The sequence below is a fragment of the Puma concolor genome, chromosome A3 (genome assembly GCF_028749965.1).
Source record: "Puma concolor isolate L17-30 chromosome A3, mPumCon1.1.hap2, whole genome shotgun sequence".
NCBI classification, from domain to species: domain Eukaryota; kingdom Metazoa; phylum Chordata; class Mammalia; order Carnivora; family Felidae; genus Puma; species Puma concolor.
This window is the reverse complement of record NC_141669.1, coordinates 90,118,238-90,140,413: the sequence shown is the minus strand read 5'-3', so window position 1 is coordinate 90,140,413 and position 22,176 is coordinate 90,118,238. Positions and strand designations below refer to the sequence as shown.

The 22,176-nt window shown below is 47.8% G+C and overlaps 1 protein-coding gene across 1 annotated transcript in view; it reads right to left on the bottom strand.

Annotated features, from left to right (window-relative positions):
• Positions 1–2,277: 2,277 nt before the first annotated feature.
• SH3RF3 (SH3 domain containing ring finger 3) overlaps positions 2,278–22,176 on the bottom strand; it is a 371,189-nt gene continuing 351,290 nt past the window's right edge. Inside the window, exons 9-10 of the mRNA XM_086701496.1 lie at positions 14,569–14,903; positions 2,278–5,455 (exon numbers count right to left, since the gene is read on the bottom strand). Of these exons, the coding sequence (XP_086557622.1) occupies positions 5,287–5,455; positions 14,569–14,903 (504 nt within the window). The 3' untranslated portion in view covers positions 2,278–5,286. The remainder of the gene's footprint in view (positions 5,456–14,568; positions 14,904–22,176) is intronic.

Sequence of the window (22,176 nt, the reverse complement as noted above, 5' to 3'; positions counted from 1 at the left end):
TATTTTTTTATATGAAATTTATTGTCAAATTGGTTTCTATACAACACCCAGTGCTCATCCCAACAGGTGCCCTCCTCAGTGCCCATCACCCACTTCCCCTCCTTCCCACCCCCCATCAACCCTCAGTTTATTCTCAGTCTTTAAGAGTCTCTTATGATTTGCCTCCCTCCCTCTCTAACTTTTTTCCCCCCTCCTCTCCCCCATGGTATTCTGTCAAGTTTCTCAGGATCCACATATGAGTGAAAACATATGGTATCTGTCTTTCTCTGTATGACTTATTTCACTTTGCATAACACTTTCCAGTTCCATCCATGTTGCTACAAAAGGCCATATTTCATTCTTTCTCATTGCTGAGTAGTATTCCATTGTATATATAAGATATACAATATATCTTTATTATATACATATATATAATATGTATGGTGGGCATATTATATATGCCATATATAGTGTATACTATATATATATATATATATATATATATATATATATAACCACAACTTCTTTATCCATTCATCAGTTGATGGATATTTAGGCTCTTTCCATAATTTGGCTATTGTTGAAAGTGTTGCTATAAACATTGGGGTACACGTGCCCCTAGGCATCAGCACTCCTGTGTCCCTTGGGTAAATTCCTAGCAATGCTATTGCTGGGTCATAGGGTAGATCTATTTTTAATTTTTTTGAGGAAGCTCCACACGGTTTTCTAGAGTGGCTGTGCCAGTTCATGCAGACATTTAAATGAATGCTGGCCTATGGAGCTTCTCCCCGGGAAAGAAGACCCAGTGCTCCCCCAGTGTAGATATGCCACCTTGTAAGTTAGAGGCAGAGATGTGACTCCTCATAAAATCCACAGGGACTGAGGCCTCAGCCAGAGGTTCAGCTCACTGGTGGATGGTGATGAATGTCCACTATGCAGGATGAATGTTGAGCTTTCTTGATTAGAACACTATTCTCCCTGTGGGTATTAAACCAGCAAAGGGAAGTTAGTCCTATTTGCTCAGTGAGCATGGATTCAGAGCATGGAAAGAGGTTACATGATTTGAAAGTAAAATGGCACCAGGCTCTGTGAGGTTGCCATATCCACCTTTATAGTCAGGGCATCCCTGCCCCAAAGACTTGCACATTTTACTTCCAGGCACCCTTTCCTGTCAAATTGTGGTGGGCACTGCCTACATGTCCTATGGCCCCTTCTTCTCATGCTCTCATGCTTGACATTTTATTTGTATACAGGGTTTAGGGTCCAGCTTCTGGAGTTGGAGTAGTCTTGAGTCTGGGTCATAGTGTTTCATAAGCTATCTGACCTGAAGCAATTTACTTCACCTCTTCTAACCTTGACTGCTCATCTAGAAAATGAGGATAAAAGTATCTTTCACTGAAAGTGAAAGGGTTGGGAGGGTTAAGTGAGTGTGTAGTATATACTTCCTTATTAGAGTGCTGGGCTCTCACTGTATACCCCACTCATAACCTGTGCTTATATACAGTCATTTAATTTTTATAGAAGAGTAAAATGGCTCCTTGCTAAGCTTTCTTCCAGCTCAGGTATATATGTGATAGTCAAAGAATACGGGTGGGTGTCTTGGCTAAGAAGTCAGTGAAAGCCTATTTCAGGAAGTGCCCTGTCATGTTTTAGGCTGGTGGGGCAGCCTTCTACCAGGCATTGGTCCGTCTGGCTGATTTAGGACAGGCCCACTTTTCTAGAGGTCAGTGGTCTCCTGAAGCCACTCCTGCTGGTGGATTCCAGGCACTTTTCTCCTTGTGCTTCAGAGAACAGCTCCCCACAGCCTGGGTACTCTGAGGGCCAGACAGACAAGGGCAGGGCCATGAATATGCTGGTCTTGGAGGCCAATTCTAGGCACTTCTGGAATTGATGGACTTGAATAACCACCAACACAAAATGTTTTCCTACAAGATAGGAAGTTGAGTCATCTGCAGAAAGTCACTCTACCTTCCAGGCAAATGAGCCACTGGAGGGGAGCTAGAGGTCCTGCACACCCACCAGCCTGTGGCTCAATAGTTACTGTCTAGCCAGTGGATCTCCGGCATGTGTTGCAGATAGCTGTCTGGACAACCCTGGTCTCCTTAATGGCCCACCGTCCTGCATTCTGCACATGGAAGCTCTCTGAGGTGGTGGAGGTGTAAGCCAATGGAATGGCCAGCAGAGGGATGCAGGGTGACACCTTCCCTGTTATGTTCCTATCCACTTGGGCATTTCTGCTCAGACCCTCTCAGCTTCTGCCCCAACCTCACTGCTCCCATCATCCAGACAAAAGACCTCTCCATGTTCATTTTTATTTAAAGACTCAGAAACACAGGCATCATAGTTTGTCATCACTGTCAAATTCATCCAAAATCACACGCTGACATTTGTGTGTAACAAAAACACTGGTGTGTGTGTGTGTGTGAGTGAACTGTGCAAAGTACAAAGAACTTCTCAGCCAGGCAGCTGAGCTTGTTTGGGGTGCCAGAGTCTGGAATTCATAATATGAGGCTGCCAGGGAAGTGCCTGCCCACTGTCTCCCCACTCTGCTTCTGTGGCCCTTTGGTGGACCAGTTGTCCTCATCCACTGACCTTGCTCAATGGTGCCTATGAACTCTACTGCATTCCTCAAAGCAAGTCACCTTGGCTGCCAAATGCCACTGATAACCAAGATGTGTAAGTTGCTAGGCCAGGGTAGACAGTGAGGGTTCAGGTAAGGTGTTGGTTTCATCTTAGTAGCCAAAATGAGTTTGTCCATTAGGGCAAGATATCCCAAAGGGTCTAATTCTGCTCTTGCCCTTGTCTGTGGGCCAAATGGTCATGAAGGCTGATGGATTTGGCTGAATATGTTTGAAAACAGCCCAAAGCACCAGGGCTGGTTGTGTACTTCCCTGCTCTCTGGGAGCCCCACCTGAAAGGATGTCCTGGTGATGGCTGGCCTATGGCATCCCTTCCTTCCCAAAGTCATACCAATACCTGACCCAACTCTGCCACAAGAAGGTCCAGTTGATGCCTTGCAAAGGCACTGGATACTCGCCCAGCTCTCTGCTGCGAGGGGTGCTGGGCCCTGGTGGGGGGCTGCCTCACCCACAGTCACTAGGCTGTTTATCAATTCCTACCTACCACGAGCATTGTGTGGGTGGTGGCTGAGAGAGGAAAGAAGGTCCAAGTTAGTCTATTCTGTTGCTTGGTAACTGCCTTCGTTAAAAAAAAAAAAATAAAAAGGCTTTCCTTATTATCTGGGGATGTGAGTTAGTTCTGGTCTCACTGAGGAACATGTGTCTCCCTCAGTGTGTTAATCCATGCACATTTTTGGTGATGGCATGATTTTAAACAAGCACATGATTTTTGTGCATGGCAGACAACTAATTTGGCACCAATGGCAAATGGATACCTTCTGGTTGTCATTATCTCATGTAGGGCTCCCTGGGTTTAAGTTGGATTTCATCTTTCTTTGATTCAGAACAAATTTCTCAAGTCTATTAAATCTATGATTATCTGGAGAGAGGAGAAGAGCCTTTGTCTAGGTGTGATCCCACCGTCATGGTAGCCACCTGGCAGTAACAAATAGCCAAGTCACATCCCCAAATAGGAGCTCTGAAAATAAGTGTTTTGTATTTCAAAGGCATTCCACCAGGCAAGGGAATGTGTTTCTGGATTTTGTTGCATCCTTGAAAACCAGGGAGATCCTATGTTACCAAAGGCTAATTTAGTCAGCCTAATTTAAACTTGAGTCACTTTATAAAAATAAAGAGAGAGGGAGTTTATGAATTGTGACTCTGAACTGACAAGAATGTATTCTTAAGGTGTGAATCTCTTGAGAACAAGACTGCCTGCATGACAGGGCTTCTCCAGTCTGTTTCTATGGCAGGTCAGGGCTGCTGGGCTCATGAAGAGGCCTCAATGGACTCCACCCAGGGCAAGGTCCCAGGATCAAAGGTATTCTTCATCCTGTCTCTTCTCCCAGCTCCCTTGAATTCTTCAAATCTGCAGCAATGCCTCCAATCCCTTGTTCTCCTCATTGTACTTCCAGTCTCTAGACCAATATTTGTACTGCCTGATAGGGACACATTTATTAAAAAAAAAAAAAAAAAAAAGACAAACCCATCATAGGGTGGGAAATCTGAATTGTGGTTAAAAACTACACATTTCAGTAGTGAGAAATCATACTTTGATAATGCTAATTGTAGTCATTTTCTCTAAAGCAATAAAAGGAAAATTCTGCCTTCCTAGGCTGGGGTTGACCTTCATGTTCTTTTTACTGCCACACAAAAGGCAATTATAGTGACCCTTACTTGAAATGCTTCCAGTTCTTGAATAATAATTACCACTGTCTAGACATAGCATGGGGCTTTGGTAAAGGTTTAAAGAAATTGGCTTTTTCTAAACTCCCTCCAACCACTTAAATGGATTCCCTCTTATCCACAGAAGAGTAGCCAACACTGATATTGAGTGCGTGGACTTTTCAGTTTTCCAAAATTCACATGGTACATATAAAAATTCTGCCCACTTGATTATCATCTCAGACATTTTTTCTTTCAAGCTCAACCAAGTCATTATTGGTTTTACAAAAAGGCAGCACCAGATGTATGAAAAATAGGCAATGTATGACCTATTAGAAATATAGAAAGTCTAACAGCTTTACTTTAAAAAGATGTTGTAAGAAAGAAGCAATGCAAAGGGACAGTGGCGGCAAAATGAAACATGTGGCTTATAATACGATGGGCAGGAAACAAAGCCAAGTGCGATCTTGCGCCTCCAACAGGAGCTGCATGCTGGGCTTCCCCAGGGACTCTGGGGACCCAGCAAAGGCCCTGGGCCAGGAACACCCTTGCTGAGTGGCCAGGTGGCAGGTGACTGAGGTATATAGAGAGGTGATGGAGCAATCTGGACCCCCCCCCCCCAAGAAGCCCAGGGCAACCCATAAAGACAATCTTCAAACGCCCTGGGCGCCATGCCCACCGCCCAACCCCCACAGCCCTTCTGCAGCTTTCGGCCTTGCATAGGCAGCAAACAAGAATGCTGCAGCTTAGCAGTAAGTCACAGAGCAAATCAACCCGCATCAGCAGCTTCTCTTTTCAAAGATATTTCTTTACAGTTTACGCAGAGGGAAGCATTTTGTCAGAGAACAACCCCAGGGTGTGCTCTTGGTTGGGGGTTATGGGCTCCCACACCCATCCAGGGTGGCCATGTCAGGAGCCTTGAAAGGGACCTGGGACCCTCAGGACAGCCTTGACTTCCCTTGTTGTGCCCTGGGGATCCCAGGGAGCCTTCATGCCTGGGGAGTGGGGTGTGGAGAGTGTGTCCTCAGAAGCTCTCTACGAAGCTTCCCGGGAAGAGACCGGTGCGGCCATTCCTCTGCAGGGTCCCCTTGTACCAGCCGTCCTCACGCTTCTTGTGCACAAAGACAATGTCACCTTCCTTCAGCTCGATCTCTGCCTCGCTCTGGGGAGGGTAAGAGACCACCACGCGGTACCTGGTGGGGGGGAAACAGATACCACATTGGGTGAGTCTGACCCTAGGCTGGAGGATAACACCCCAGGGCCTGCTTGCAAGGTCTCTCTCTTTGTTCTTCCTTTCCTTTTCCCCATCTGGTGTAATTATTATAATTTGGGGTTACTTCCCCCACTTTTAAAAATTTCTACTTTGATTTTAATTTTTACACCACCTTTTCATTTTTTAATTAAAATTAAAAAATAATTTCCCCTCCGTGTCCTTTTGGAGCCCGATCTATGCAGCTGGAACATTTTTGCCTGAGAGACAGTCTCTCCCTCCAGCCCATTTTGGACAGTGGCCTCCTCTGAGGTGGGGCCTGGGACAGCCACTTCAGTCCTGGGGCAGGCACTGGGGTATGGGCGGGACACTTAGTTGTGTCCTCAGTTCTGTCCTGTCCTGGCTGCATGATGCCAGGCTAGTTGTCCTGACCTCCGGAGTGTCAGCTTCTTTGTCTGAGGAACAGGGAGGGTGGGGGATGCCTCTTAAATGGATGTCCCACACGATGTGTGAAAGTGTTCTGGACCTTGTATGGTAAAATGGTCACTCTTTTTAAATGTGCTCCAAAAATCTTACCTTAGCACCTGAACTGGATGAAATCACATCATAAATGAAGTCCAATTTTTTACACATCTCATTTCCGAAAAACCTGGGTGCTTCCCTGCAGCCTCTGAGGTCTCTGTGGAACCTCATTTCAGACCAACATGACATAAAATCCAACTGGAGACATAATTGTTCCCATAGGGGACTCAAAATGGAGCTGTGGGCCTGAGCTCTAACTTAGCAGAGACCCCTGAGGACCCCTCATGGCTACGGCAGGTCCAGGGCATGGGTGGGGGCGCTGGGTGCTGCCACGCACAGCTCCCTGAATCTGAGACAAATCTGACCCTCTGGCTGGCAGCTGGCTGGGGATCCAGAGCCCCAGGATCAAGCACACATCCCACACCACACACCTGTCCACCGGGCCTCAGAGGAAGGTTAAAAAGAAGTTGTGCTCACTCTGAGGGTCAATGTTCTAAAACACCACCAAAGGCAAACCAGCATGTGCCCTGGTGCCCATGTTCCTCGCTGCTGCTCAGCCTGTCTGGAATCTTCTGTCCCCACCCTCCAGCCAGCTGTGCCTCCCTGCCCCCTCAGGGAACTCCTCAGGGGCAGGTGTGCTCAACACTAGACTGGGCCTGCACCTCAATGCTGAGGGGGAGGAGGGAGGAGCTGAGAGGGACCTGCCCACCCCACTGGGCACGTGAAGTGAAGCTTCTCTGCAATGTCCAAGTCCTAACTGTGGGTGGGTTTTATAGCCGGGAGGATGCAACCACTCTCAATCCCTGAAAACCCCTAGCTGGAAGTCGCTCCAGAGCCTACATCTGGAGAGTTACACCCATATCTGGAGGGTTCCTCTCTCATCATGGAGGCTGCCCCACTTGGGACCCCTGCTGGACCCTCGCTCCACTCCAGGTTCTCTGCAGTCAGCAACTACACAGTGAAAACATAGGCAGACCACAGCCTTCCTCTGCTCAGAACAGAAGCCAAAGTTGGGGAAAGGCTTCTGTGTTCTCTTTGCTCTCTGAGCACATGTGCACTCCTCAATCTCCCCCAGCTCAGGACTCCCTTGCCCGGGCTGCTCTTGCCTGCCACTTCCCTGATGCTCTCTCTGGAGCAATCTCTCCTTCCACAAGCCAGCTGGGCCCTATTCACCATGCTTAGTGCTTAGCACAGGTCTCCCACACTAGCATGCAAGCCCCCAGAGCAGCAACTGTTACCCTGTGCTCCCTGCGGTGTGCCCAGTGCCTAGGACAAAACTTGCACACAGGAGCATTATTCATACATGCAGGAGGGCACCTGGAGGCCGGGGGGTGGTGCTGTCAGTCAGGTGGAGCTGCTGGGGAGCCAGAGTAACCGGGCAGGCGGAGGCGCAAAGGTGTCAGTGGCTGGTGGCAGCTGGCTCGGAGAGGTCCAGTGGTGCCTGTTTCTGGGCCTGCAGCTCCATAGCAACCACCCAGCAAACAATGCCTCCCCCCAGCCCACAGTGTACACTTCAGCTCCTGCTGTCAGCCCCTGGCCATAGGAGGGGAACGTTGGCCAGACTAATGGCCCAGGAGCAGGATGACCAGTAGGCCTTAAGGGACTGGGTCATCCATCCATGCATAGGAGATGAACCTGGGAGGAACCACATACTGGGTGGTTGGCAATGCTGGGACTCAGAGGCCCAGGGCCTGACCTGGACTAGAAAGGCCACCCCCAGGAGGCACTGTCCTGCTGCTCCCCTCTTCCCTGGCAGTGCCTGGCTGTGGTCCTGGCCCACTGGCTGGGGCAAGAAGGTGGGATATTCCTTTTCCCTCAGTCTTCCTTGGGCTGTCGGCTGTGAAGGCCTGTCCCCTGGGTCCTGCCTCCCCCATAAGCCACAGCCATACACATGGCCTCTGAAGGAGATCATCCAGGTGTCCCAAGCAGCTGGATATCCTGAGGATCCTCAAGGGGCTCTAAATGTGAAGCCTCTGACCTGTATATTCTGCTTTTGGAAAACCAGGACATTATAACCAAAAGAGTTCCTATGTCAGCATTTCTTCAAATGTGGCCGTAGACTTCAGGGCCTCTAGGTCAGAATCCTGGCTCTGTGCCAGACCTACTTGATGAAACTATGGGAATGGGGCCAGGAGTGTGGATTTTCAGCAAGTTCTGTGGGTGAATGTTTAACTTGCTATTGTTTGAGAATTAAGGTGAAAGCTCTAGGCAAGTCTTCGTTCTTCAACCACCTGCTCAGAGGGGTTGGGGTGCTGGCCCATTGGGGTTAGGACAGGGAAGCCATGGTTTGGGGCATCTGGGATTGGTGCTGTGAAGGCTGAGGAGACAATGCACAGGCAGAGAAGACCCAGGCTCCACTCTGGGGAGCTCACGGTCCCAGTTTATTCCAGGCTGTTGAGACCAGGGGGGAGAGAGAAAGGTGACTCCTGAGTCTGACTTGGCAGGCAAGCAGGGTTCCTACTGCTTAGGGACCAGGGCTGGCCAGGCATGCTGAGTGCTTTGGAAGGGCTGCAGGTTTAGGAGGGCTGGGCCAGTTCTCATAACTCTCTAGGCTCTAGATGCTGGCTTTGGGGGTATAAAGGAGAGAGAAAATACAGTATGCCTCTCACTTTCCTCTCAGCCCAGAATCTCTGCAAACGGCTGCCTGCTGGCCACTCCCCGATGACAGATGGCCTTGAGGAGGTAGGAATAGTCTGTAAAATCAGTTCCCATATGTCCGGCACTCAGGCCGTGTGTGCAGCTACAGAGACCAGCACCAGCCCTATCTGTGGCTCTCTGCCACCCTCCACCTTTTCTCCAAACACCTGCCTCCTTCTCTTCCCCAAGGATGAGAAGGCAAAGAGTGAGATGATTTCTCAGACTTCAAACACAAGTTTTGGCTTTTGCCTCAACTGCCAGATGTGAAGCAAACAAGCAACTCTGAAAATGTAATTTGCTAGAAAAAAAAAAGTAATTTGGTGCTTCTGAGTAATTCAATGATTTAATGAGCCCAGATGGATGATGTGGGCCTAATGTATAAGAGTCGAGCATTTAACGTTCTTGTCCAGATCATTCCAAGACTCTGAGCTATTTTTCCTGCTGCATGAAAGTAATTGATACTCCCTGTTATAGACACAAAGGGCCAAATGAACAGTTAAGGACAGCAGCTACTCCTGTGTTATGACTGTGGCGTCATAAATTATAAGAGACTGCCTTGTGCTGAGTTAAGGTTAGGTCAACCACAACTAATTTTCAGACATAAGATTCAGGAAATCAAAAGGCTCAAAATCAGAATGAATTCTTACCACTGCATATTGCAATTAGCTTTATGTGTGAGGTTTGGCATGTCCTCCTCCTGTGTCATCTGCTCTCCTCCTGACAACAGGGGTCACTGGGAGGCCCTCTGAGTGGCAGGCTTTTCAGAGCATTTGCTTCAGTGCCTACTGAGGGCGAGTGACCCCCGAGATGGTGGATGTGATCATCACAGAGCAGTTTCCCTCTAGGAACTTGGAAATAAGAGTATGCCTAAACCCCAAACACTAAGCTACAATATCAGCACATGTATTAGGTGCTTGTTGCTGTTATAACAAATTTCCACAAACTTAGTGGCATAATTTCTTATCTTACAGTTAAGTCAGACATCCAATGTAGTCACCCAGAGTGCATTCCTTTTGAAGGCTCTGGGAGTAATGCACTCCCCTGCTTTTTGCAGCTCTTAGAAGCTGTCTACATTCCTGGCCAAAGGCCCCTTCCTCCATCTTCAGAGCCAGCAATGGCCAGTTGAGTCCTCACACTGCATCACTTTGACCCTCTCTGCTGCCTTCCTCTTCTCCTTAGAGGGACTCTGTGATCACACTGGGCCCGCCTGGATAATCCAGGATAATCTCTCCATTTTAGAGTCAGCTGGTTAGCAACTTCTATCATGCCTGCAGCCTTCATTCCTCTAGGCCACGTAAGTCCCCCATGTAAGTCACAGTTTGGGGGATCAGGGCACAGACATCTTTGGGAAGCCATTGTTCTGCCTACCATGACACATAATAGATCAAAAAAACTTAAATCCTAACAAAGCCAAACAACTCACAGGCCAGTAAGAGGTGAGGATAAATAGACTGAGTGTGTGAACATATGGGAGAAAAGAGTGTGCCAATAAAAAGTAGAGGAAGGGGTGCCAGGCAACATTGGGGGCACCACCATCTTATTATTGTATATGTCATACCATTTCATATAATCATATACGTCATTTAATATGTTATTATTGCTCTTTTTATGAATTCATAATTTCCCAGGTATTGATCTATGCATTTTACAAATATTATAACTATCAGATAGGTATTAATATCCCCACTTTGTATATGGGGGAACTGGGACTCGAAGAAATGAAGATGCCTATTTGGGTGAAATGGATGATAAGAGGTAAGTGTGCCAATATTTCAGAGCCACTCTGCAACTTCTCCGAGGTTCAAGAGAGCCAGGAGGCAGGCATCCAGAGGATGGGTGCAGGGCGGCTGGCCCAAGAACTCAGCCAGACCTGCCCAGGGTCAGCATATCCCTGCTGGGGAGATGGGACGTTAGACAGTACTACTGGATCCCATAACTATACTGCTGTTATGAGTTCCCCAAGTAACCTCCAGAAATGTGGCTCCCTGCACATTGTCCATAGGGCATAACATGTCCAGATGGTCCAAGGATTAGGTTCCCGAGGAAGGGTTAGTAATCGGCACTCTGGTTTACACATCAGGCCTGTGAGTTTGGCTCTTATAGATCTCCTGAGAGCTGAACCTGCCTCTAGTGAGCTGACGTGCAGGCCTGGCCAACCAGACCTGGGGGAGTTCTCCATGGTTCACTCCTCTGGGCGGCCCAAACTTCCTTCCTCTGGGAACAGTTAGGAGAGATGCTCCCAGTGTCTTCCTGAATCCTCAGGAGGGAAATTGTTACATCACAGGGAGTTTGTACATAGAAGACACTCAGAACATGCAAGAGGCAGCCTTGTAGCACCCAGAGCCTAGCCACTCCAGGTGAGAGATGCCCCTTCCTCAGTGAGCTAGTGGTGGAAGCCTCGAATCTGAGCTCCACCTGCCCTTTGCTGCTCTCCCCCCTTCAAACCTTAAAGTGGCCTTGCACACGGCAGGCACTCTGCAGATACATGGCTTGCAAGTGAGTGCCCAGGGCCTCCATAGCAGGGATTCCTGTTACAGCTGCTCCCCTCCAGCTGTGAGCTAAGTTTTATTCACAAGCCTGCAGGGCCCAAGGCCAAGCACTTTCTGGAGCTGTCCCAGCCTGAAGACTAAGCCTTTCCATTGTTACACCCTTGCTCCAACATGCTGGGGCTTCCTAGGACACAAGGCAGCCTAGGGGCTGCACAGGGCGAGAGAAGGGGGCATTTGGGGGCTCATTAGGCAGCAGTTTCATTTCAGGCTGTATTTTGAAAACTCTCATCACTAATGAGCTTCACAGAGTGCTGGGGACAAGCAGGGTGCCAAAAGTCTCTGGGTACAATAAGCCCTGATTAGATGGAATATTCACAGAATGAGAGTAATTCTCTGATCTTTCTAGTTAATCATGACTTCCATGGTTTAGTAGAACAGGGTATTTTAAGACCTTTTATTAAGGAGTCTGGAAGTTGAGGGATCTAGGGAGAACAGAAACTTAGGGGAGACATGAGAACAGCTTTGAAATATCTCGGCCTATCTTTCTCAGGAGCCACCAACTTTGTTACCTGGGGCAGAGGGACTGGGAACCACATTAAGAAATCATAGGCATCTGGGGGTTGGTCTTATGGAAGGATGAAGGTTCTGACATGAAAGAGCTGCCCAAAGTTGGAGGAGGCTCCTTGGAGGGAAATGGAGAAAGAAAGAGAACATGTGTGCCTGTGTGTGTGTGTGTGTGTGTGTGTGGTGTTTGTGTGAGATGTGAGGTGTCTGTGGTATATGGTGTGTGTGAAGTGTGTGTGTGGTGTGTATGTGTGTGTGGTGTGTGTGTGTATGGTATATGGTGTGTGTGCATGTGTGGTGTGGTATGTGTTTGGTGTGTGAGTATGGTATTTGTGTGAGATGTATGTTAAGTGTGTATGTGGTATGTGTGTGTGTGTGGTGTGTATATGTGTGTGGTGTGGTATGAGGTGTGTGGTGAATGTGTGATATGTGGTATGCGTGGTGTCTGTGTGGTATTTCTGTGAGATGTGTGGTATATGTTGTGCATGTGTGTATGTCTGAGGATGTGCGTGTGTGTGGTATGTGCTATATGTGCACATGTGGTGTGGTGTCGTGTTTGGTGTGTGTGGGGTGTGGTATGGGTGTGGTGGTGGGGGTGTGTGTATGTGTGTGTGTGTGTGATGTGAGGTAAGGTGTGAATCCAGTCTCCTCAGGGCCTGGGGGTTTGCTGTGGGGAACGCACCTCACAGTAATGGATCCTGCTGTGACGGAGTTTGGACAGCAAGTATATCTTGAACCAACAAGGGGGTGGTGATCAATTGCTGAGGATCCAGAGGCAGATGCTGATATCCTGGCAAGGCTGTGAGACGGTCCATACTGTTTTAAAGCCAGAGACACCCAGATCCCTTTGTGGGCAAGTTGCACCTTGGGCAGCTGCTGACCATGCCCCTCAAAGTGGTTCAGAGACCAGGCTCTGTGGCTGGAAAGCCTTGAATTCAATCTCTGGCTTGGCTAGTTACTTTTAGCTGTGTGATCTCGAGCAAGTTACTTAGCCTTTCAAGAAGATGGGGATACTAAATTCGTAGGGTTGTTACAAGAATCACCTGAGGTAACACACACAAGGCACCTAGAACAATGCCAGCAGATGCTAAGCTGCATACACAGCATGGCCATTCTGGGTGTTTATGGCCCAAGTCCATACTGATTGTTGAGTGTCTGAATCTCCCCCTGCACAGAGCACAGAGCTTTCATTCTAAAAACAGGTGTAAATATGGACTGACATGACAACTGCTTATCGGAAATCCGTAACCAGCTCATGTTGTCCCTCTGCTGCCCGTGGAGACTGTTCTCTCAGTGGCGCTGGATCTCAACACCACAGCATCAACCCAGCCCTGAAACCCATCATCTGGGTATGCCTTGGCAAAGTGGACTGCAGCTTATTTGTGTGGTCTGAGAGCTAAGAATGCTGTTACAATTTTAAATGGTTGAAAAAGAAATCAAAATAAGAAAAATATTTCATGACACAAGAAAATTAAATGAAATTAAAATTTTGGTGTCCATAAGTAGAGTTTCACTGGAGTGCCCACGCCCTTTGCTTCCATATTGTCTATGGCTGCCTTCATGCCGGCACAGCAGAGGTGAGAGTTGTGACAGAGACCTGCAGTGTCTGCAGAATTTACTATCTAGGCCTTGACAGAAAAGGCGTGTCACCCCCCATTTAGACAGAACTTAACTAGCCCTGCATTGGCACTGGGGGTTAGTGGATGCTCAGGACAGTGGTGCCCTTCTCAGGCTTCAGCACTGGGGTCCATGGGGAGGAGCTGGCCATCAGGCAGTGAGTCTGAGGTGAGGGAGGATTCAGACAGAAATGCCAGGACTGTTTCCTGAGGAGACTGCTCGCATGTTTACTATTTAAGCAGCGTTCCAACAAAGAAGGCACATAGAAGGGAAAGTACTTCTGTGCTATCCAGATTGGACACCATCACCTCTCACTGGAGTGCCTTCAGCCCTTATCTGAAGCTCTCTAAGGACTAACTCAAATGGGCCCATCAGCTGAGCAAGATGCCAGCCTCTGACCCCTTATAAAAGTCAAGCACGTGAGGGCCCTCGGTGGACTCAGTTTACTGCTCTGTATAACTCTAGGCTGAACTCTATGAAATTTCTGGTTTTGGTAAAAAAAAAATGAATGTTGTCACTTTTGTATGGTTTAACCCAACAGACTATATACCTTGAGGCCAATTTGGGGGTAATGTTTTATAATTCTAAGATGTCAGAGTGGGTTGAGCCTCAAGAAAAGCTGCCTCTGGGGTGGGGTACACAGGCCATGGGACTCAGTCCAGGGATCCACTCCAGGTTTCCCACAGGGTTGAGGGGAGACAGTCCTCTCACTAGCATCATTGCTCACTCTCTGGGCTCAGTGCCCCATCAGTTCTGCCAAGTTTCCTGATGAATCCCTTGCAAATCCCAAACTCAGGACCCGTATGGATTCAGAACATGAAATAGGCTCCTCTTCATTCCCAAATGCTTTTTATCTTTTTTTTTAATGTTTATTTTTTATTTTTGAGGGAGACAGAGAGAGAAACAGCAAGCGAGCAGGGGAGGGGCAGAGAGAGAGAGGGAGACACTGAATCCGAAGCAGGCTTCAGGCTCAGACATGTCAGCAGAGAGCCCGAGGTGGGGCTCGAACTCATGAACTGCGAGATCATGACCTGAGCTAAAGTCAGATGCTCAACCAACTGAGCCACCCAGGCGCCCCCCTAATGCCTTTTATCTGATGCTCACCATCCAAGCTCAGGAACTGAGTAGATGTGGGTAAGAGGGACATTTGGTAAATTTAATCCTCAGAAAATCCCTATTGTCACTGCTCCCCCAAAATGACTCCAATCTCAGAGACCAGCCCATACCAAGGCCCCAGAGGATATGAGACCACCCTCCCTGCCCTTACCTCTCCCTGGACAAAGGCTTGGGCTCCGGACGGATGGCAGCCATGGAGAGAGGCGCTTGCCTGGAGGGAGATGAGGAGAAGTTCAGATCCAAGGAGCCTGCCTTTCTGTGCAGTGGCTCCATCCCCACTGCACCCTGCATCTCGCTCTCTATGGGGCAGGACCCTGCCCTGCCATGGATGGACAGTGAGGATACTTCGGGTCCCACGGCACCCTGGAGTGAGGTGTCCACTGCCACCAGGGCATCGTGGGTTGGAGAAATGGATGGTGGGGAGCGAGATTTCTTCTTGGTAGACGCCCCAGCAAGAAGCTTCAGCAGTCCACTTTTCTTCTCTTTCTGGAAAGACACACAGAATTGAAATCCAGTGGGTTAATACTCCTAAATGCCCTTGTTGGAGGAGGGAAGTATAATCTTATTTGGAAACTTTAAACAATCTTGTTAAGCTGGTTAGAGGAAGAAAACAAAGCTAAGACTGAAAGGTTTTCCAACTCTTGTTTTCTTTCCTTTCCCCAAATCTGGTGCAAGTGCCCAGAACAGACCCAGGAGGCCCTGGGGCAGACCAGAAGGTGCTATTCCCAGGAGAGGGTGTGCTGTTCCCAGGAGAGAGTGCTGCAGGAATAGGGAGGTGGGGGGACGGGGGGGGGGCCCTCCCGACAACACACCTCCTCACCATCACAGGACCGTCCCAGACTGGTAAGACTCCAAAGAGCCAGGAGTCAACATCATTTGTCTTTCTTTACCTGGGAGAAGTGTGTAATTATTTTACATCAGGCTGAGATTAGCTTCCTCAACCCCCACCGGGTTTATAGAAGCAAAGGTCATGTATCCTAGACACAGCTTCATTTGGAAACTGGGCAACACTGTATTCAAACTTTTCTGGCACAAAATTATTTATACCACACAAGAAACCTGCAGTGTGTGTGTGCGCGCGAGCACATGTGTGCATCACATATATTCCCCAAGAAAGTCATTTGCAGGCAGGGAGGACCCGAGCTGAGGTCTCAGAGCTGAAGCAGCCCCCCATGGGGGCAACTTCTCCTCATGCCCTGAATTCTGTCAATGGGAAACACCCTGATAAAACTGCTTCACTCAGCAGGTGGCTTCCTTATCTTAAGAGAGCTATTACAGGATATGACAACATTCAGGTCGTGGCTCCTTACATACAAAACTAATGAGATAATCAGAAGAATCTGCCCTTATAATCATGAGGCTATCGATACGCTCTCCTACTAGGATGTGTAGACACCTCTCCTGCTCCATAGTTCACTCCCAGTTCTCATGGAGGACTCCCCACCACACACCCCACACCAGTGGCAGGCACGACCAGTATAGGGTCATCAGAGGCCCCATTTAGTACTCTCTTGGCCCTGAAGGAGCTTCTCTCCTTAGTCTCACATCCTAGGAGCTCAAAGCAGACTCTCAATATGTAAATGACAGCCAGGTTGGGGTGGCAACACAGACCTGGAGAAAGAAAAGATCCAGGCAGTGTCCTTGGGTGGCCTGGACCAGCCACCATGTTTGCTCTGAATTCTGCATATCACTGTCAGTGAAGGGGCACCTCAGCCTCCCTCAGCATGTGCTGATTACACTGAAGCACATAAGGAAACATTGATATCTAGAGAGTTGTTTGTGAAAGAGAAAGTGTGTACATGCAGAGGTGCTTTTAGAACAACACGCTTGCCTTGGAATCTGACCATTTTTATGGCTTTAATAGAGTTCAGTTTTTTAATGTTCAATGGAAATTAGGTGGCAGGGCACATGGCGTAAAACAATGGCAGCACACGGAAGTCTGTAAGTATAGCCACTGAGTCAGTGATGCCTATCAAAGAGTCTGCTTTGGTCACAGGGCTCAGATGGATAGAAGGCAGACATCCTCTTCTCACCTTCCTGTCTGCAGGGTTAGAGGCTACTGGGGGATGATTTCAGCATCACCACACTGATGCTGAAATCTTAAAATTCACATATTAGGGATATGCATATCCTTAAGCTAAGTCAATAACACTTTAGTATGAACAAGTCCATGTTTTTTTTCCTCTACTGTTAGCACTGATATTGACAGAAAGAAGGGAAGTAGATGTTCTGAAGACTGTCCATAGTGAGGAATTTCTGGCATGGGTGAGCCCCAGACTGGTGGGGAGCAGGTTGGTGTGGGGTAATGCAGCAAAGGGCAACCCTCTCTGTTTATGTTTCCTAGCTCTGTCCTGCTTCAACATCCATAAAGGAGTTCTGTGACACACTTAGGAGAGTTTCACTAGTTTGGCCATGAGGGGGCACCACATATCTGGCTCAGAGGGATCCCTGTCTCCCAAGTAGCTGGGGCTCCTGAGGCCACTGCCATTGAGAGGTGCTGGTGGGTGGCAGTGTGTGTCTGGTTCCTCATGATGACAGTCTCCTAACCTGAGACCATGAAGGGGAGGGCACTAGAGGTAGGAGGACACAGTGTAGGCGTGAGGGGTGGTGTCTGATGGTTCACGGCCCTCTGGGGGCTCCAGAAGGATGAGCCTGCCCAATGAGTCTAGGGAGCCATGTGTACACCCAAACTAAACACCCAGATGCACAGAATGCAGGTCGAGTATCACAAAAGCTACATGCTATCAAATTCTCAAATTCCAGTTATTAATCCAATGGGATGGTGAAGCTGGAGACTGTACAACTTCAAGAATTGTATACATACATAAGCATATGCACTTACATAAAATTATGCATGGCGTGAAATGGATCTGCAGCCCAGCCAAAGCCCTGAGGGGACAGGAGCCACTGCCTGGCATAGTCTGTAGTCCCTGAAGGGCTGTGGGTTGACCTGCCTTTGCTGCTGCCATCTTGGGCTGGGCCTAGCTCATAGAGATCATAGGGAAGGGTGCAGGCCAGCCCTGGCATCAGGCCATTGTAGTCTTCTGGAACCAGAGTGTGAAGCCTGGACACTCGGCCAGCAAACATGTGTGGAGCAATTTGACAGTGCAGGGACAGCCCCTCTGGGCCATGATGCTGGAGTGTCGGCTGGTCCTGCCAACAATCCATAAGTCAGGGTGCACGTGCCCAGTGGGGGAGCACCTGCGTGCAAGATGTGGCCAGTGTCCCGGTCAAAGGGGCTCCATGTGGGAAAGCGTTTTCAGAGTGACTGTCCCCATGCCCCTGGGACAAGTGTTGGCTGCACCATATCCACCTACCTCACCTATATTCAGAGCTAGTGTCCCTGGCCTCTTCTACATATGAATTAAAGGTGGAAGGAGATAGAATGAGGACGTGCCCAGGGCAGGTAGGGAGCCTCCTGTTAGAAGTTTCAGGGGTAAAGGGCGCCTGGGTGGCTCAGTCAGTTGAGCATCTGACTTCGGCTCAGGTCATGATCTCATGGTTTGTGGGTTTGAGCCCCACGTCGGGCTCTGTGCTGACAGCTCAGAGCCTGGAGCCTGCTTCGGATTCTGTGTCTCCCTCTCTCTCTGTCCCTCTCGACTAGTGCTCTGCCTCTGTCTCTCAAAAATTAAATAAATGTAAAAAAAAAAAAAAGAAGTTTCAGGAGTGAAACCATGGCCCTTCTTGGGACATCCCAGCAGGTTAAAAAGATAAAAGGAACTGACCAGGGCCCAGTTGTCAGCCAGCATGACAGCTCTTGTGGTCCATATGGTGGTGTCCTGCCTCATGAGCAAAGAAGAGGTCTGATCAACAAACACTCTGTTGCAAGACACAGGACAGAAAGCCCTGGAGCCACAGGCTGTGCCACAGTAGGGTGTGTTGTGAGGGGAAGATAAAGCCACTGGTCTGCTTAGCATGTTTGCATGGAAATCCAGCCTTAGCTGTGGTTTGGAAAGAGGTGCATGAATGTGATGGATAATTTTCCTGTCTCAGTTTTCCAGGATTAAGTATGACTGATCACTTTCTTAATTTGACTTTGGCAAATACTTATGTCATGACTGGAATACCCTCTCCTTTGCTGTCCATGACAGAATTCTGCTAATGCCTTCAGGATCCAGTTACTACAAGTTGCTGTGAAATTTGGTGAACTATCATGCACACAGAATTCATGGAATATGGATGTAGATATTCCAAGCCCTTCCCCTGGTGGCTGCCCTATTCTGGGTGATGTATGTTAGAATCAGCTAATGGGCACTTTGAAGGTGGTGGGAAAAGGCTCAGCAATCAATTTAGGGGCAACACCATTGGACAATAAGAGGTTTTAGAGGATACAATTTCGGGTTAATGTGGGCTAAAAGTTTATCAAAGAACGATGGGTTTGTTGGGGTTTCTCCAGGGACCAGGACTAAATTAGGGACTTTTATGAGCCCAGTGAGATGCAGAGAATGGTATCCCCTTTATATTTTTGGAGCTCATTTTAGGTATGTTTTAGAGGAGTCACTGTTTTCCTACACAACTTTGTGTCAGCATTCTGCTGTCTCCATCTGTGGCCTAAATTCCCCTCTCCTGAGGAGGGTCACTTTCCATCCCTAGGTTGCTCTGAATGGCCATGGTGCAGCCATTTCAGCCTTGTGGGGGTCCTCCAGTCTGAACTGTGGGAACAAAATGCCTGCCTCCCTCTCATCTTCTGTCTTCTCCCCAAATGAGTGATAAGCTACTTACTGCTTGTCCTCTGTGAGGCCGTTCACAGCTCCCCATGCAGACAACCTGCCCTTGCTGCCTGCCTCCTCTTCCTCTGTCAATGGAACAGGATAGGAGCACAGGGGCAGCCCAGGCTGGTGCATGAATACCTAGCTCTGAGTCCTGATTCCACCGACACCAAGTTGTTAAGATGACAAATGGAAGAGTGCTTTTTAAACTATGAATGCATGTTACAAATACTTGATTGTGTGGCTGTTTTTATGACTTGTTTATATGATGTGCTATTTTTAGGTTTTTGCAAAACACCTACAACCTAGTTAGCTCACAGTACATTTTTGTTAAAGGAATAAAATCCATTTCACTTCCACCTGAGGCAGTTGTGTCACTGTTAACCCTCAGATTGCCTTGAGAGATCTCCACAGGCCAACACAGGGTCTCTTGGCTCTCCAACTTTAGGTACAAAGAATCAACCAGAGAGTTGGATAGAATGTAAATGTTAGCCCCACTCTCAAAGATTCTAATTCAGCAGGTCTGATATGGGGGCAAAAAAAGTGATTCTGATCCAGAACCCAGGAAGGGATCAATTATAAGCCAACGGTCATATGTCAACCTGTTAATGATTTCAGAAGACTACAGATAGTGCTGTAAAAACCCAGAGAAGGGACCAGCTGCATGGGAAGGTGACAAAACAAGGAAATAGGTTCACTGAGCACCTACTAAATTCCCAGTCCAGGGGACTTGCATGGGTTTTAAAGCTGTGTTTTGGAATACTGGTGTGGATTGATGTGCTGATTCTGATCTGAGGGTCTGAGCTGTCCATCAGCTCCCAGGTGGGGTCGGCCTCCCCAGTTGTACTTTGAGTGGCAAGGGCTAGTGAATGAGTAGAGGTTCAGCAAGCAAGGCAGGTCACATCAGGCAGAGGCTCAAGCCAAGGACTGCAGGCACCAGATGAGGCTATTACAGAAGTGCTGGCTCTCAAGATACACAAGTACTTTTGAAAAGCCTCCCTCAGCATATAAACAGAGCACAGTCATGTTATAGAAGAGCTTATGAGTTATATTAAAAAACGTATGTGTGATGCAGTGCCTGGGTGGCTCAGTCAGTTAAGCATCCGACTTTGGCTCAGGTCATGATCTCATGGTTGGTGAGTTCGAGCCCTGCATTGGGCTCTATGCTGACAGCCAGGAGCCTGGAGCCTGCTTCAGATTCTGTGTCTCCTTCTCTCTCTTTCCCTCCCTGCTCATGTTCTGTCTCTGTCTCTCTCTCAAAAATAAACATTAAAAAAAATTGTGTGTACACACACACACACACACACACACACAAAAACACATATATACACACACACACTAAAATAAAGTCATACCTTACTTTAAAAGAACCATTTGGTAACCTAATATTAAAAAAAGAGACATATTTGAAGGTGTTCATTCATTATAGGAAAACTATAAAACATTTTACATAATAGAATAATAGTTTTTCTGTTATGATAAAAATAGGGGCCTCCCTAGGGGCCTTAATTGTTTTATAGAACATCAATGTAAAAACTTGGCAAAAGGAAAAAGAAATCTAAAGCTTAAATTAAGAACTGCTGGGAGTTAAGAGTCAACCAAAATTATGGAAAATTCTCTGTGAAATTATAAGAAGCCAAGGGCTTTTATAAATTTGATTTATAAATGTGATGTTAAAATTTTCAGAGATACAATTCATTTCATTAGAATGAAGTAAACATGTAAACGTGACCTATTGTGCCACATTTTTTTTTAATCAGGTTGTCTCCTTTGTTAATGTATGCTAAAGAAGGTGGCCACAGTTCCTCTCAAACAGACTTACCTTCTTAACTCTTTTTTGCTTAGGGCAACATTTACAATCACTGGTCGGGCACACACAGAACACTGGACTACATACGGTGGGTAGCACATAGACTCAGAATTGATTGCTTAGCCCTGATAATCTGGAAAAACCTCAGCCTGAAAAATCCCCAAATGTTTGTGCCCGTGGATGAGTACATGCTCTGTTCAAAGTCAAAGGGGCAGTTGAGAACTCTTTACCTTTGAGAACAAAAGATCAAACATAATCACACATTTTCACTCTGCATTTGCATGAACTGAGATCCAGGCAACAATGGTCATAGGTCATGGGTCATGTTCAGATCTTGTGTCAACACTCAGTGACCTGGGAGCATCTGAAGACTCTCTGAGAAAAGCATAGAGATATTCCTCCAGACTGTTAATATCAGTTATTAACAGGGATGATCAGGCATACGAAGGAGGATCTGGGCTTTTGTGAGACACTTTCATATTTGAGTCATTAAGTCAAATATGTATTTCTTTTTAGTTTAAGAGGGGGAACATAATAAAGGAAAAAACTGCAACCTATTGCTTTGAACATAATAGTTCACATCTAGTGATGTGATGAACCAGAGAGAATTTTTGTTATAGCTTATGGAGAAGATTGTCTTATAAGACGGAACAGTAGGGGTGGCCTCGAGGCTTGGGCAGATTGGATATAATGATGGGGGTGGACTGGTGGGTGATTTGGTCTGGCTGAGGGATCAGAAGGTGTGAGGCAGATCTCGCCAAAAGGAGGGGTGAGGTGTGCCTGTGAGATGAGAAAGGAAGTGGGACAGCACATTTTGGTGGCTGAGAGGGCCAGCTGAGGGGTCTAAAGTCAGCTTGGCAGACACTGGGAGCTGCATGAAGCAGGGGAGTGAGTGACTCTGGATTGGCAAGGTAAACAGTTTGCGGTCATGGGTGAGGGGACTGAGTGGGGACCGTGGGGCAACAGACAGTGACAGTCACAGGGCATTTAAAGGGAAGGTGATGCCAACTCCTACCAGCTGGAGACAGGAGGTGGGGGATATGTGCCCTGCAGCAGTGAACCTGCTCTGTGTGGGCATGGCCCTGGCAAACTCTGGCTCACACAACAGACAAAGAAAGCAAAATGAGTTTAGGAAGATGGTCAAATAATTCTCAGATGCTACATCAACCTATGGGCAGTCAGGAAAATCATGTGGCCTCTGGGAAGGCCAGAGCTCAGAGAAGTGGGGGTGTCAATCCTC